Here is an 18,119-nt window from a genome sequence, read left to right on the forward strand (position 1 = left end):
TAATGTTTGTTAACTGGCACTTTTCTGATGCTTTATATCTTTTAAATCTGAATTAGTCTTTTACATATAATTAGAAATTACTTTGTTTTTATTTTTTAATTTATTCATATGCATAGTTCTTCAATAATAGTACAGAATACCAACTTTGCTGCAAAACGTTGATTTTACTCCCTCCCCTACTCTCTTTGATTTTACTGTTCTCAGTCCTGTGTTCAGTTCAGTTGCAGGAAGAATGATTTTGAATAATACGGTCGTGATGTCAAAAGAGTGCAAATTATATGCTGCTGCCATCTGGAATAGTGAAAATAAAAGCTTTATTTACACTGTTCTTTGAAATAATAAACTTTATTGCGGCAGTTTATCTTCAGTATCTATAGTGTATTCTGGGAATACTCCATGTGTGCCTTTTTATTCTGTGAGCTACAGAATGACTAAAATTTGCCTGTGGCAATGCTTTCAGTGAATCCTGAAATAGATTTTTTTTTCTTCCTAAATAGAATGGAGAACCACCCTCCATTTCCACAATGACAATAATTGGTTCACATAGGACAGTATTTTTTAAGAGGCACAGTGAAACACTTTGAGCATATATTTTAGTTAGGCAGATTACACAGATTTATCTACAGGTTAATATGGGTATTCTGGAATATGGGTATTTCGATGGTGCAAACAGTTAATGTGGAAGGAAATACTTAACAGGAATATTACTCAGCTTTCATGTCTACTGTCCAGTCTTGGACTCTGGTGCTATTACCTTGCCTTTATACTCCATAACCCACAACCAAAGTCATCACAATTTGCTCTGGGTACTTCACATTTGCGCTTCATATCCATATCATAGTAATATTATCATAATGTACTGTAACGGAGAAAATTATTCACGCTAGTCTGTCTTTCGTGTTAAAATATGATGCTGATTGCCAAAGTGATTCAGCAAGGTAGCTATGAAGAATTTAAGACTTTAAGACCCAATCCGTTTCTAAAAGCTGCCACTCTTCTTGCTGCCAGCAGAACCTAGACATGACCTGAAAGTAGCTTTTTACAGGAAAATTAGTCAAAATGTTAAGAAGGTGTGGCACAAATACTGGATGAAGATCACTCTTTTTCTCTTCATTTAGCTGTGTTGTACACCTGGGTAGGTTTATCATGAAGAGTCAAATCCATTGTACTGGATTTGGATGAAATCCTCTTCTTTCTTTGGATCCAGCTTTTCTATATATGTAGGCTTAACCATATACCTTCAGACATATCTTGGGAAATTCCTGAAGTCTTATGAAAGAATCCTGTCATTTAAAAAACAGAGATTGCAACAGCACACTTTTTCCTTTAAGATGAGAGAAAACACAGTTAAAGGATGAGCAGAACAGAGTTTACGATATATAATTGTGGCACAGCTACGTTCAGAGTTTTTTCCTGTAGATACTCTTAAAGGTAAGTATGGTTTCTTTTTGGTAGGGCATAATTTAACTTGTTGGTATTTTCAAGACACCACTCCATCAAAATTACTGTTTACACATAAAAGCTGAGTTTGAGTATCTACTCTAAATGCAGCAACATATGAAATTATGTGTTGGACAATGTCTGTAGGTATACTGAAGTCTGAATGTAGCGGTTAATGTGCTTTTTCCGTGTTGCTTGGAAGGGAAGCAATTACCACTTTGACAAAACTGGCAGCAGAGGTAGGAATCTCAAAGACATTGTTTACAGATGAGCAATGTCAAACAGACTGAATACACAGAGAGACAGTTTAGAAATACTAAGAACAACTGTGATGGGAAACAAGGTGAGGCCATTTTGTATCATTCTCTCTTAAGTGTTCTTGTGGTAACCAGTCTTTGTAATTGCCTCTCTGTGTTGTTCAGATCATACATTCGGCGAAAAATAACTTTTGTAGAGCTCTTCCAGCAATTGGAAATGATACTAGCACAGTACTAAAGGCATTCCCTTAATGCCAGTGATGGAATGCAGCGCTGTTAAGACACCTAACAAATTCAAAGAATGTGCTCTATTTCTAAATCTCTTGTATCTGTCATCCTAAACAAAATATGTATTACATGTATGACTCACTAAGCACAAGGACAGAGAAATCTGCCCTTTAATGGCCTCTCAAAATGACAGTACCAAATGGCTTTGAGAAGGTCAAGTCTGATTTAAATTGTTGATGAATTGGAAGCTAATTCACTAGAACTGAATATTAATAGGGAACAGTGGTATATACTATGGTTTAAAGCCTAATGAGCATATTAATGAGCAGTAAAAAATATTTTTCTTTTCACTTCATGTAAAGTTGTAGAGCTACCAATATATCAAAATTTTCTAATAGTTACTTTTGTCTTACTGTGGCTGAGTGCCAGTTGTTGACTGATTTGATACTCAGCTCTCTTTGCACAGTGTGTTTGATGATCTGTCAAACTTGGTATCACCAAAGGGTAAAGACAGTTTTGTACAAATCACTAATAAACTTAGAGAGAAAAAAAGCAATTAACATCTTAAAAACGAAATCCACTGTGATAGGCACTCCAATTAGAAATTTCATTATTTCCCCAGTCCATTTTATGTTGAATATTGGGTTTTATTGCCAAATACCTGAAAGCCAGATTGGAAACAAGCCACAACTGTCAAAAATATAACAGTTCTGGCTATTTGAATCTGTAACATTGTGATGTTTCTCATGAAAATTTCATGAAGAGCATTCATTCAAAGCAATTCTATGCATAAGGGGGATGGATGGAATTTAATTACCCTTATTAAAAATAAGAAAGGAAAGCTCTTTACTACTCCATCCTGTTAGTATTCAAGATAGATTATCTTTGTTGTACGCTTATGTATTTGCAAAAGGGACTCCAGGGTTTTCTGTACGAGCCAAGTAGGAAAGGAAAGGTCAGGTGATAAAAATCCTGTTCTGTGTCACAAGTCAAATCTTGTCAGTTACTCCCAAAGTAAAGACTTCATGTATATAAATAGATATGAAACATGCCTTTCTTTGGGAATAGCCTATAGCTAGTGAAGAATTTGACACTTAACCACTGATTGGTAGAAACACTAGCTCTGAAGAGTTATGCAAACTTACTGGAGAATTGTTTACTATACCAGAGTAATATTTATGTGCATTTGCATTGCAAGCAATTAAGTAGCTTGTGGGCAACAGCAGACCCCAAGAACTGCAAAGATTTATAGGAAGTACTTGCTTGCTATACATTTTTCAGAAAGGTCTGAAGACTTCCCTGAAACTATTTGGAAATATGACACATTTGTAATGAAAGAGAGTTGACATTGAACAATTTCTTCTAAGTTAATTTTATCCTTTAATCAATTGCATGTCAGTAACCACCAATCAAGACATTTAATAAGATATGTGTTTTATAGTTAGTATTGATCCTCTTTCTTTGATTTTTTTTTGCTTGTCCTTTTTGAACTGAAATAATAGCAATTATTTTGCAATAAAAATATTTTTGCTGTTTTAATGGAAATGAAGAGCAAGATGATGTAATTCAAATAGATTATTTTACCTATGCTAACTTGATTTCTGAGAAATTGCCTGATCCCACTGTGCTTCCAGTGTTACTTGCTAGTGTGTATCATCTTAAGACGAATTGCTCTTGTTCAGTATTTCTTAATATTTCGCTAATGACTGCACTAGGGTGAGGCTTTTTGACCATATTTGAGTGTTTTAATTGACCCAGTTGTATCCATTCAAGATCATTATGAATGTCTTGTCAGTTTAACTTTGATATTTGCATAGATCCAGTGTTTAGAGTTTCTCAGTGCTTTGCAATCTTATAATGCATTCATCCTCACAGCACTTCTCTGTAGCAGTAAAGTGCTGTCATACCCGTCTTACAGATACACAACTGAAGCACAGGGACATTAAATATTAAGACCAACAGCACATAGGTAATAATGATAAAAGCAAGAAATATAACTTGGGTCTCCTAAGTCCCTGGCCAAATCCTATACTGCGTGATCACACTTCCTTATGTACTTGTCTCATGGAAAGAAAGGTTTTTTTCCCTGTGGTTGGTAGGCATGATAATTCAATATTTCACATAAAATAATAAGGACTCTCACAAGCAGAGCAACATCAGTGTCGTAAAGTACCATAGTGGGAGTCTAATGATTATGCACTACATACAGTATCTATGCCAATTTAATGCATTTTATAAATATTAAGTTTATAGCCACTTTTTTATGAACTTTCTATTTTGTGTCAAAATTTTGATCACTGTACGTTACCGAAAATACTGCCTGAGTATCTGTTTTTTGCATCAATTCCTTGCATACAAACAATTAGGGGACCACTGAATGTTAAGCAGGGTGATGATTCGGGATTTCATGAGTTACTACATAACTAATGTGAAATCCTTCAAATCATACATTTCTTTTGCAGAGGATCAAATTCCCCGAGGTTTCCCCACCATTGATATGGGCCCACAGCTGAAGGTGGTTGAACGAACTCGTACAGCTACCATGCTATGTGCAGCCAGTGGCAATCCTGATCCTGAAATAACTTGGTTCAAAGATTTCTTACCAGTTGACACAAGCAACAACAATGGCCGCATCAAGCAGTTACGCTCAGGTAGGGTCTTGTTACTGTTTCCACTAACGCCCAGAGTTGTTCTCTCTCACCTTTTCTTTCTTTTCTTTCTCTTCCTTTTTTTAATTTTTATTTATAGGTAATAATTTCTCTTCTTCCTCTCTTTTCTGTGTTACTGAGTGTGTTGTCCATGTCTGTGATGTTGTCATAGCCTTTTCTAGAGTCTGTCTCTGTGTTTTGCAGCTTCTGTTTACTCCACATTGCTCACTGCTGTGACTGTACTTTTTGATAATTTTTTTCTTTACTGCTTTTTGCAGTACTTGATGGATCCATTTTCTCCTCTTTCTTTCTTCTTTCCTTTTTATTTTTTTTTAACAAATTTATTTCAACATTGGACTTCATTCAGAAATTGCAAGGAGTACCAATGGTTGTATTCATCAAAACCAAAACCTGCATTAGACACTTCAATTAAAATTTAAAATGTGTTTTGTGCTGTCTTTTCCACATTTGACTCCACCAAAGATTAGCCAGTTTGGACACATCTTCTTTCCTCTCACAAATACATAAAACACAGTACTTTTTCCCATGCACAATTATACCTTAAAAAGAAAATTAAAAAAAAAAAGGAAAAGAAATCCTTGGGTAATCTATGGAATAAAGTTTTTTTGCTGGCTGAGCATTTTTCCAACACATTTAGCCACAGTAGTGTGCGCCCACGCTAAAGCTTTATGAATCCTACATTTTCTGGATCTACAGAAGTCTGCTTGTGGTGTAGAATCCAGCTTTTGCTGCTCTCTCTCTCTTTGCCCCTTGCACCTCCCTAGCAGTTCTTTCACTCTCCTCCTGCCCTAGTTTATTCTTTTGCTCTTTTTAGATTTAAAAAAAAAAACAACTCTAAATTTATAAAGTTTAAAGCTTATCCCTAAATAAGATAATTGGCATATAATGAGCTTTTTTCTTTGGCAATTGTAGTAGATATCGTTGTAGAATCTAAGTTGTTTAATCACATGTCTTCCCAGAATTCTCAGCTTTTGACCTGTCCTGTGATGTTAAATCGTCTTGTTAACTGACTTTTTGCTTGTTGTCAGCAGAACTGTGTAAATTAACCTTCTGTTAATGTAAATTAAGAATTAATTTTTCACATGTGACATAGATGATTTAGTATATAAAGCTTTAACTGAAAACTTTGTACCAAATTATAAGGAATATAATAATATTTTTATGCTGTCTTTCTTCTCTCCGTATTTAAATCTCCAGAATCTATTGGTAAGTGCTTAGTTCTGAAGCGCACTTCACCCCCACTAATTTCCATATTCAGAATATTATGATTATTATGATTATGATTATTATTATATGATTACTATTATTATTCTTAAAATGCATGGCATGCATTTTACTAACAGTCAGTGTAGTCACCAGATCCCTATAGTGGCGCACACGCACACCTCCACAGAAATGTTGTCTTATCAGTCATAGCAACACCTAAAAGAAACAGTACACATGTATCACATAGCTGTAGAACAGTAAATGCCATAATCCAGCCTAAACTACAGTGTTTGTTTTGAGATAACCTTCAGTGTATCCTCTTTTTATATATATATAGATTTATATATATATATTTAAATAAAATTTCCAATATTTTCCTAAACTATGTCATAAGTACAGTATTGTAAAGTTTCCTTTAAGTATTTGAGGCATATTCGATATATATCTAACCCTATATAACCAAACATCTAAGAACTCAGATGCTACTCTGAGAATGGCAGTGCAGCCAATTGTAGCCTTTTTGCCCTTTGTGGTACAATGCAACTTGCTTTTATAACCTGATAATACTATCTAATATATTCCTGTTTTAACAGTATAGTAATTCAAGTTTCTCTTAAGACCTTATTTAATTCTGTAAATCTAATTTGATTCTTCTTCCAAAGCCCTAGCCTCCTTCTTCTCGTACTAATGCTTCTTCTTTCTAATCTTATTTGCATTCATATTATCCACCCAGGTGGTACACCAATAAGAGGTAAGAGTGCTGAACTAACGTTCACAGAATGATCTTACTCATTCTTTCTGTCCTTTCATCCCTCTCATCTTTGTCCCGTTTTGTTTTTTTTTTTAAGAAAAAAAAAACAAACCACAGAAATGTCCATCATCTGATTTTTTTTTTTTTCCTTTGTCCTGTTTGGTTATGATCAGTGACTCTCATATTGTGACCTTTCTTTCTGCACACTCCCTCTTCCTTTCCCTTTTTTGTTTGTTCATTGAAAAAAAAAAAAAAAGAAATGATAATTTGATTTGTGATATGCTTCAAAGAAAGCATATCCAGGTCTTCTGGCCATAGCCCAGTCACAGCGTACCATTTGTCCCTCTTTTTTCTTTTTCTTCTTCTTCTTCTTCTTTTTCTTCTTCTTCTTTTTCTTCTTTTTTTTCTTTTTTTTTCCTTCCTCTTTTTTTTGTCCAACTGGAGCAAAAAAAGATCATTTTTTTTCTTCCTTAGCTGTTCTTGTCCTGGACCAAAGCCAAGATGGTCTGGAGAACAGTAGCAGACATGCAGAAGACAACATGGACTATCTTCTTTTTGTCTTATCTTTCATAAAAGGTTTTTATTTTTGTTCTTCTTCAATCCTTTTTTTTCTTTTAACTTCGTAAAGTTGAAAATGATGTGTCCCCCCTAAAAAATTACAGAAATGTTTTTTTTCCCTTTATAGTTTTTTTTTTTGTTTTCTTTTTCTTGGAGTTCTCTCATCTCTGGATTTTTGGATCTTCTAATCTACAGGCTTTGGAAATTAAAGGTTAATGACTTACTATTCTTGGTAGTATGTGGTATTGTTGGTTTTTGATACTCTGGCAAAACTGTTTACTTCTTTTGTAATTCTTGTTTTGTATTTTTCTTGGGTTTTGTGACACCACACTGCTAATCCCACTTGTGGATTTTAATGGGTGTCTTGGGGGGGCCCTCCTGTGGTCCTCAGCAGTGGTTGGTTGGTTCTTCCTTGTTGGCGTAGACCATGGATTTTAACTTTTTTGTCTTCTAATTCAACTGCTCTTTGTTTTTCAGCAAACGTACTTTAAGATTGTAAGTTGCGGAAAACTGTCTTTCTTTTCTTACCAATCTGCATGTCTTAAGGGAGTTTTGTTTCTTTAAAATAATATTTTGATAATTATAAATGACTAATGCAGTTTCTTTTTTTTCACTTCAAGCAGCCTTTTTGTTCTTGCTGCACATTTTTGGCTTTCTTCAGCAGAAGATTTCTTGAAGCTTGTCCTGCCTTTTTTATGAGTACCACCTTTTGTGCTACTTTTGTTACTAGATCAAAACAATGAAATAAAAATTTAAAAAATATAATGACCCAACTACTTAATCTCTTTTGTTTTATTCAAAAGCCATTCTTCCTTGAAGCAGTCTCACCCATCTTCATTTTAATGGTTTAGGAAAGAGTATTGTTTAGAGAGGGGATTTTTTTGCCAAATGCAAATTGTTTTCCTGTGCTAGCACTGATGATGTGAAAAAAATAATCTCTTTGTTTTTTTCATTGCATCATTTTCTGTCTGTGCACCTTAGCAAGAAAATGAACCGACGTTGAGTGGACCTTCGCATACAAGCTTTTCATATTGTTAAGCGGTGTATTGTTATGGATATAAAAAGCCTTCTCTGACCGTCTCTTTGGCAATGTATTTTATATTCATACAGGTGCCCTCCAAATTGAACTGAGTGAAGAATCTGACCAAGGCAAATATGAGTGTGTTGCAACCAACAGTGCGGGTACACGCTATTCTGCCCCTGCCAATCTATATGTCAGAGGTAGGAATGACATAACCCTGGCATCCACTCTTCATTCAGGTTCAGGGCTAAGATACTTTCAGGTTCTATACACTTACCACTGTAATAATCAAAATGCCATGGTAAATGTGTCAGTCGTAAAATTCATTTAAAAGTGTAGAGGAAAGGCTTGGGGTTTGTTTTGTTCTTTTAAAGCACTCTTGAGTCCAGTCTATCCTGTGGGTTAAGGTTTGTAAGTATATTTATATCTTTACATCTTGACTTCTATTTTTCCTGCATTAAGTTAAATTGTGCTTTGCATTTATTTTCTTTTATTGGTTTTGTATTGCTTTTCTTTTCAAACTCCTGAGGTGACTGCTCGGTGTGCTACTAATCAGCTGAGTGTAACCCCAAGGCATTGAGGTGTATGCCTACCTGACCTCTGCTGCGTAATTGCAAAGGAAAAGCTTCTAACTTTATAATAATATGTATGCAGAGCACAACAGTATTTTCTTCTTTTCTATTTCTTCTTTATATATATGTATGTATATATATATTTGTATATCTTTAGTGTAAGACTTGTGAGTGAAGTGTAGTCCTTACAATGATAGTAGTCAATTGGCTATATTTTTTGAAGAAATTGCCTGTCTATGTGACAGGTATGATTAATAAGGAAACCATTATATCCCTCTGTACAGTAGCAGAAATGGTTAATTTTTTTTAACATACGAAAATATTCCTTTGGTTCAACTAGAAAGAAGTGGTTTGTTTCTGGCAGTATTTCCAACGGCTGGTTGATGTAGCTTTCTGTACAACAAAGCCTATTACATACATACATACATATGTGTATATATATGTGTGTGTGTGTGTGTGTCTACGGTATAAGGGGGTGGGGGAAATAGGACTGAAAACATAAACAGCTGTAAACTTTACTGTAGGGTGATGACCTTACCAAAAATACCTAGCTTGATTTTGAAATTTTTTTTAGAGCTGATTTTTCAATCAACCTGATATGTTTTTGTATGGTGTGACTCTTTTGGCTAATTTAAAAAAAAAGAAGGGAAAACATTTCGTAGTTATGACATCCATAGAAAGTTATTTGATCTTTTTTTTCTTTCTCTTCTCCTCCAACATACTGACTTTCCTGTACTGCATGAGGCATGTATACCTTTTTTTCCAAAGGAAAATTTCAAAATTATGCTAGCTATTGTTTCTAACACCGTTGTAGCTGTGGAAAATGCTAACTTTTCAAGGTGAGGTAGGAAGGTTTAATTAGAGCAAGTAGAGATGTTCAAGTAGCAGTTGAAAGCCTTGATATGGCCTTTTTACTCTCTCTGTGTTTCCCTTGTTTTTCTCCTTTCCTCATTTCATTGTGTTCTGCATCAAACCCCCTACATCCCTCAGAGCTGCGAGAAGGTTGGTGTGTTTTTTACTTTTTACCCACCTTACAAAACTATTAATTAAACCAATAACAAAGAATACAAATGAAATGAATGTAGCTGCATTGTGGCATTTTTTAAGTTAATGTTATGTTTAAGCAGAGAATGCCCTGGTCATGGCTTTTGATGAGTGCTGGTATCTAACTGTTGTGCATGATAAGAGAGAATGAACCCGGATGCATGGCAACCTTTTTAGCTTTAACACTAACGTCTAATAAACTTGGTCAGTGTTCCTGCTTTTTCTTCCCTTTTAATTTCTTGTTTATACTGATGCCTGCTTTTCAAGGAATGGTTTCAGCAGTTGCTTTTCTAAACAGCCCGCGCATGAAGACTAAACTCTCCTTTGTCTATAAGGATTGTGTTGAATACAAGAAATTCCTCATTGCCTGCTGCTTGCTTTGTGTGGCCTGTGTGAACTGGCCGCTTACAGATGTTTTGCTCTCTGCTTGTTCCCCTTCTGCCTGTCATTCACTCATGAGGCCATTGCAGTAAGCCCCTTCTGAATCCATAGAAGATCACGGAAATTTAATCAAACTCAGTGGAAAGGTTTCAGACTAACACAGTTTTCATTATTTTTTTTAAAACTCACTCATAGTCTTTTATTTTTATTTTTGCTGAATTAAAACTATCTTAATGATTAGCCTCTATTAAACCCAAATAAATACAGTTTCGAGTACAGTGTCCAATGAAAGGCCTAAATACAAACCTACCTCTCTCAGCTGCCTCTCTCTCTTCCACCTCTCCCACACATGTGCACACCACTGAGAATATTTGAAGCAGGAACACTGATCTGTTATTGCCTGGTAATTTTCTCGGTGTTGTGTTTGCTTAAATATTAACTACTCTGTTAGTGCAATGTCCTGCTATGTGTTTAAGGTTGCCACTCCTTGCTATCAATACAGAGATGTCTAATATTATCAATCCTTATAGCTTATTTTGCTTTCCCTTAACTGTGAGCATAGTGGAATACTGAATGTTAAATGTTCTGCTATTTTCCCAGTGGCCCTTCCTAACAGTTGCTTTTTAACCACCTAAACTTAATCTAATTTCCTTCTCCCTCAAACTCTATGCTCCTCTTAAACTCCTGTATCTGTCAGCCTATCCTATTCCCATCTCTTTCAAGTTTTCTTTCCTCACCTGATATGTTTTCTTTTTGAGTTCTTTTTCTTTCTGCAGTTTTTACTCAGACATTTCCCTAAGCATGATTCTCCATTGACTCTGTCATTTGCTTGCCTGCATGACCAAATCCAGTACTTTGTACTGGCTTTGCCTAGTTTCTTTCTGTGACTATATATATATATATATATATATTTATATATATATGTATATGTGTATATATATGTATATATATGTGTATATATATATTTGTATCTGTGTGTAATTATTTTTTTTTTCTATGTTTGTTTCAGTGTTAGTGTGAGGTCTTGAGGCTGCATCTACTTTGAGTCTGAAAGCAAATGAAATTGCACTTTCAATGTACTGTAGGCAATGTGTTCCAGGACTGTGATGTGACAATGTGGCCTAGCACATTTATTCACATCAACTGGAAGCACGCAGCATTGAAGTTGGTTTTGGTAATCAACTCAAGCATGCTGTTGACCTTCCAGTTTTCTTCTGTGCATATATATATGTATGGGCATATAAAATGCATATATATATGTGTGCGTGCGTGTGTGCGCGCGCGCGTGTGCGTGTGTATATCTTTTGCATGGTGTTTGTGTATTGTTAGTATGTAGTTAGTTAACTGTGGGGCCCTAATAGGTCTGAATCAGCTCTTGTATTAATATGCCTAATAATATCCTCAAGTAAATATAGAATAATTCACATCGTGTGCAGACAAAATTCTTGTTTATTCTCATATTTCTTTTACACATATTTTTTGGCAGATCGGAATAACACGTTAAAATGTTAAATTGTGTCTGTACACTGCATGTAGTCCGTATGCAAGACTCAGTTTCTTTTTTTGTATATGTTATTACCTTTTTTTGTGTTTTGTTCCAGTTCGACGGGTCCCACCGAGGTTCTCTATCCCCCCCACCAATCATGAGATCATGCCTGGCGGGAGTGTAAATATCACGTGTGTTGCGGTGGGGTCACCAATGCCATATGTGAAATGGATGCTAGGAGCAGAAGATTTGACACCTGAGGATGATATGCCAATAGGGAGGAACGTCCTTGAGCTTAATGATGTCAGGCAGTCTGCAAACTATACTTGTGTTGCTATGTCTACCCTTGGTGTTATAGAAGCAATAGCACAGATAACTGTCAAAGGTATATCCAAAGCACATATATTTGGACATAGTTCAGTCTTTTCTTTCATTCATTGCCATATTCCGAGCAAATATATTGCACTGAAAGGGACTAAATGCCTCTTATCCTCTTAAATCAAGAGGATAAATATTCCAGCCAATCACTGGCATAAGACAAAATGTAGATACAGACAGCAATAATACTAATAAATAAGTTAATCATAATATTCCACTATTTTCCTGTGTCTAGCTCCCAGCCTTCATTTCAAGTAAATAAAGGATCTTGTAATCTTGCATATACTTGTCAACAGCAGGAGCCTTTAAGAACCAGTCATTTGATTTTTAGAGTTGCTGGGTGTCCAAGTGTCATGTTCACTTAGTAGTAGGAAACTAGAAGTTCCAAAAATATCTGAAAATTAAACAGTAATGGTGCACTGTCTGTCTATAAGATTCCTCTTCTGCATATGTTTACAAAAGTCAGTATCATTAATTTATATCAAGTAAACCTTACACTACAAAACTTGAAGATTTTCTGATAGATTTCTGGATTAAATCATAATTGCCAAAAGCTTGCTTTGAGCAGATCACACCTTCTTTCCATTCCAATCTTCCTGTTTTGTTTTTGTTGTTGTTGTTGTTGTTGTTGTTTGGTTTGTTTTTTAAGCTGCTTATTGTAATAATTAATGTCTACTGTTACATAGTGCTAACTGTATGTTTTGACATTTATCTTTAGCCTTACCCAAACCTCCTGGAACACCTGTGGTGACAGAAAGCACAGCAACAAGCATAACATTGACTTGGGATTCTGGAAACCCTGAGCCAGTTTCTTACTACATAATCCAACACAAACCCAAAAACTCTGAGGAGCCATATAAAGAAATTGATGGGGTGGCCACAACACGCTATAGCGTGGCTGGCCTAAGCCCATATTCAGAGTATGAATTTCGGGTAGTTGCTGTAAATAACATTGGGCGAGGGCCACCCAGTGAGCCTGTGTCAACAAGAACTTCAGAGCAAGCACCTTCAAGTGCACCACGCAATGTGCAGGCCCGTATGTTGAGCTCTACCACCATTTTGGTACAGTGGGAAGAACCTGAGGAACCTAATGGACAAATACAAGGTTACAGAGTTTATTACACCATGGACCCCACTCAACATGTCAACAGTTGGATGAAGCACAATGTGGCTGACAGCCATATTACCACTATTGGGAATCTGGTACCGCAGAAAACATACTCTGTGAAGGTTCTTGCTTTTACTTCTGTTGGGGATGGACCACTTTCTAGTGACATTCAAGTCATCACTCAAACAGGAGGTAAGCTCGCAATGAACAGAATTTGTGTGAAAAAATTAAATACATGCAGAAAATTTGGCAGAGAGAGAATTTGAGTTTAAAATGTTGGAAAAAAACTTCCTCTTAAGGGTAGCCAGTTTATTCAGGTAGCTTTTGCAGATAACCTTTTCTCAATTCCACAGTGCAAGTTATCGTTGAAAAGTGGAAATTATCACCTCACACTTTCATTTCTTTTTTATCAATCTCAAGAAGTTTAACTGAAGTTTAACTGAAGTCTCAGGGAGACCTTCATCTTGGAGGTGGCCAAATGTTATGGCTTCTATTTGGCAGTGCTCTGTGCACCAAAAGTGTTTATCAAGTAGTTCTTCACAGCTTTCTTTGAGGAGTTACGTATGTTGGTGGGTTTTATTTAGGTGGTGTGTGATTCCCTTACGCTACATCGCTCTAGTGAATCTTGCTTTTGGAAATTTAAAATGTATGTGTACTGCATGTGTATTCAAATAGTTGGTAAGGTTCTGAAAACACATAAAACATGGAAGCATTAAGAAAACAACAAACCTTTGTGTAGGTTCAAGAAAGCAGTTCTGTACACTTTGGATTTATAAATCAACTCCAACCTGCCCCTACAAAGTGCATACCACAAGGTCACCATTTTCTTGTTTTATGTTTGCAGTTACGTTGTTTTGTTTCCATACAGGAGTTTTAGGTCCATGAATTAGTTTTATTAGCAAAGGACAAGCAAGCATAGTGAAAAACATTGCAGAGAATTTTTATGTAATCAAAAGCAAGAAGCTCTGGTGGAGCTACACTGCAGAAAGTGTTTTATTATAGCAATGAGAAATAAAAGGTCCTTTTGTCTAGAAGTTTAGAGAAAGCTGTATGAAGTATTACTGTAGGTCAGTGATTGCCTAGAAATATTATATAATTCTACTTGAATTTTTTAGTACTGTAAAGTTTCCTGTTGAAGAATTTAGCATCCCTCAAATTCTTAAAAAATATATCTCTAAAGTGTAACTGAAGACAGTTACGTTTCATCCACTTTTTACTTCTGCATTTTACCAATAAGCATTTAATAAAGAACAGAAATTGAGGTATTGTCCTGGAACCTTTCTAAGTGTTGTGTTACACAAAGGTCTAGGTGTTACCTTTTGCAATATCTCAGCTGAGAAATTATTAAATTAACTTTTTTAGACCTTCTAGTGGTACATTAAAATGTGTCTGTGTGCACATGCAAATGTAAATATGTACACCATAGTTTAATTTTGGCATTGTAACCTTTTTCAGAGACTAGTTTTTATATTGACATATGACTTCTTTTTGAATCCACGTGCAAAAAGCTTTTAAAGAAGGTTTAGTGAGCTCCTCATCTGTGTTTTCACTTATAACCATAAACCTTTTAGATTAGCAAGAGTTTGTCAGTGGCTTCCCCAGAGAAGGATGAAGCAATCGAAATAATGAGCACTGAGGCTCAGCTGGACCAGCCTAAGTTACATTACTTGCTGAGGTGACTTCAGAAAAACTCCATTTATTAAAACCTTTATAAAACTTGCCATTAAATGTGCCCTTCTGTTTCTGATTACTGTGGCAATCTGAAGAAATTATGACAACGTTAACAGTGCAGGAGGGATTCTCAATACATGTTTTCAACTTCGTAACAGAGTTGACTTGACATTGTTTATTTGTGACTATGTTAAAAATCAAAACAAAACCAAAAATGTGGCATACAGGAGGCATTTTTAAGCACCGGTACTTGTGCTTGAAATATGAACATTTTAAGTCATAAAAGAGAAAAATAGCTAAGAAAGTCTAGTGCAGTTCTCCAGTTCAGGGTCTGTTTAAAAAATAAGATTCTCCCATCTTTCTATCCAGCAGTTTCTCTTCAGTGAACACTACAGAATAAAATGCCCTCCTTGCCCTTCTCTTCCAGATTTGCTGTAATCTAAATCTGAATATGATTGTTTTGGTTTAAGTCTTTCTCAAGCTGAAACTCATCCAAGTAAATATAGTGAATTACAAAGTGCCATTTAAAAACAGCAGAAGTGGATTTAATGGAAACATATGTAAAAGAGTAAAAAAAGGAATGGGATGGTGATTACATTTTGATTGATTTTTTTTTTCCTTTTTTGAAACAAATAAGCCTATCATTGTAAATACGTAGCTTAACCCTTATGCTTACTTTAGGTATATTGGAGTGTGTATACAACAAAATCTGATTGCCAGCTGTGACTTACAGGCTCTGTTAGCTTGGTTTCCTTCAAAGCTTTCCTCCCTTATGTGTATTCTGATCTTTGGAGAGAGATTATAAAAAGTGAATAATTTGTTTTAAAAAAGCCTGTTTATGACAATCTTGGCTTTCTTAGTACAGCAGAATTGTTCTTTTGAAATGGCTGTATGAGTGGTTTCTCACTTTGCAGGTCAGTCAAAACTCTGCTTATAGTGAAAATTGCATTTCTGATTAAAATATCGACTAGGAACATGTAGTTTGAGGGGAAGAGAAGGAAGCATTTTTCAGACAACCAATCATTAAAAAAAAAAAAAAAATTATGTTCAGTTTTGTGTTTGAGTATTCTGCTTAAGCATTTTAAGGAAAAGCCATGTCCTATTGCTCACTTGTTTTCAGTAGTGTTTTCTTTACTGTAAAAAGACACCATTTTAAGAGATTAAGTAATTGGAAAACAGCTGTAGAGCTATGCCTTTTGAATAAAGGAAGATCAATTCCAAAAGCTACACCTAAGAAAGTCCTTATTCTGCATTTTGGGTCAAAGGATTTGATTCTGCTGAGGATGGAGTCAGGACCAGTATATTATTTAGGTGAATTGAGTTACTAACACCAAATTTTAGAATAAAGAAATATCAGTATAAGCTTTAGCATGATACTTCTTGTCCTTTTTCTTCACTTCACTAGAAGACAAAAGCTCTGTTGGTTTGTCTCCATTTAGCTGCCCAGGACACACTTCTCCTCATATTTCCTTTCTTTGCTTAAACTCTTCAGAAGTACACATGCTCTCTGAGCAACATACTTTAACCTCTGTGTACCAGGAAAATTCTTGAGCTTTAAACTGAATGTCGGGGTTTGGGTTTGGGTTTGGTTTGGTTTGGTTTGGTTTGGTTTGGTTTGGTTTGGTTTGGTTTTTAATGTGCAAAGAGAGGATAGCTACTGAAGGAATTCAGAGAATCTTGTTTTTATTCTGAGCTTAGGTAGAAAGAGGGGAGAGTGAGAGATACATCAGGTCTATTGGGTAGTGGATTACTGGAGAACGAGAGAGAGAAAAAATATTCTGGGGAATGAATGTGTACCTGTAAACATATGTTTCTTTAAACAAGAACTTACAATATAAAACATATTGTTAATTTTAAACCAAGGATTGGCAGTGGTTTGAAGACTAAGGGTTATTACAGTTATAAAAGGCTAATCTTTTGAACATATGGAAAAGGACAGTAATGAGAAGGTCAAGTATCTGACTTGCGGGGCACATAAACGGAGCCTTAGCTTAAGGGAAATGAGTTAATGGTTCTGGAGTTCTTATTGTAAAAGAAGATTAGAAATTCAGAGGAAGGGCATCTGTAGCAAGGGAATACAGTTCTATGTTGTAGCAAGCTAGCTACTTTGCCAGACATTTCAGATTTTTTCATGAACACATGAACGGGGAAACCTCATGTCTCTCAAACTCCACAGTACTGGTCTCCTAGTGAAGCATTTCATGGAAATGGACTTCCACAAGGGAAGGGTTGAGAGCATGCAGCTGGAAGCTCAACCGTGATGCAAGGAAGCAGGTGGAAGGGGAATAACTTGGAGCTGAGGTGGGGCAGGATGGTTTTTAAGTGACAGAATTCCCCTTAAGGAACATTTCTGGTCAGGTGGGAAAGACTATTTCAGCTTTTGAATAACCCCTCTGCTCTGAAAGCACAGTTAACTTCTGTTAAGTGCCCCAGTCCCTATGTTTACTTCATTTAAATGCTAACATGATGACACCAATATTCAGGATCTTACCCTCACACAGTGATTTTTCTAGCTTTTAATCTCCCTCTTTCTTCTGGTTAGGACACAAAATAGGGTATGAATATGGGATTTATTTTTTTTTAATCTAATTTTTTTCTAGTCCAGAATTCTGATTTTTGCAAATATGTGGATGAGCCCTGGAAATGTGCACACATTACTTTTGTCACTGAACTTAAGTACAGAAGAATGCAGTTTGAAATAATTTTAAGACAATTCTACTGCTACAGTAGACATAGAGTGTCTATATGACATAGTATAATCATATTCTGCAGTCTTCACTGTGTTCCCTAGTCATTCAGACAAGACTATGCAGACTCTGTCTTTAAGACTGACCAACATGTTTATTTTACTCTGTGGGCTCCCTCAATGTTAGTTACACATATTGTTTTAAGAAGGTGATTTATGGATTTCTGGTTATTTTTCACAAAATGTGCTATGCTTTTTGGATATTTAAACTGTATTGTAATTAATTACTTTGAATACTGTGTTTCTGTGTTTGATACTGCAGAACTGCAAGCCTCAGCTATCTTCACACTAATTTGAAGAGGTTATTTCTGTTGTAGCAGAAAGACAGAGGGAGAGTAGGATGCACATATAGTTAGTACATTACCCATTTTATTTTGTAATTATATTCCATGACAATTTGGTATTTCAAAAAGTACAAGTATTATTTTGCAAAACGAAAACTCCGGAGCACGTTAACTCTTTAATTGTAAGAGCTTCTCTGTAGAGCTTCATGCTTCTTCCAGAGGAAGCGGAAGCATGAACTCTTGGTCCCTTTCAGTTCCCAGCTGATTGTAAATTCTCTTGATCAATCTATTGTCCTTTGCAAAACTGATTCCTAATTGA

At 35.6% G+C, this 18,119-nt stretch overlaps 1 protein-coding gene across 1 annotated transcript in view; it reads left to right on the forward strand.

Moving 5' to 3' along the window:
* The window catches only part of PTPRD (protein tyrosine phosphatase receptor type D), a 329,742-nt gene that overhangs the window by 183,348 nt on the left and 128,275 nt on the right, over positions 1-18,119 (forward strand). The window contains exons 5-11 of the mRNA XM_050913754.1: positions 4,388-4,576; positions 5,792-5,800; positions 6,534-6,551; positions 8,220-8,330; positions 9,693-9,704; positions 11,729-11,998; positions 12,710-13,291. Coding sequence (XP_050769711.1) covers positions 4,388-4,576; positions 5,792-5,800; positions 6,534-6,551; positions 8,220-8,330; positions 9,693-9,704; positions 11,729-11,998; positions 12,710-13,291 — 1,191 coding nt within the window. The remainder of the gene's footprint in view (positions 1-4,387; positions 4,577-5,791; positions 5,801-6,533; positions 6,552-8,219; positions 8,331-9,692; positions 9,705-11,728; positions 11,999-12,709; positions 13,292-18,119) is intronic.

This window comes from Gymnogyps californianus, chromosome Z (assembly GCF_018139145.2).
Source record: "Gymnogyps californianus isolate 813 chromosome Z, ASM1813914v2, whole genome shotgun sequence".
Taxonomy (NCBI): Eukaryota; Metazoa; Chordata; class Aves; order Accipitriformes; family Cathartidae; genus Gymnogyps; species Gymnogyps californianus.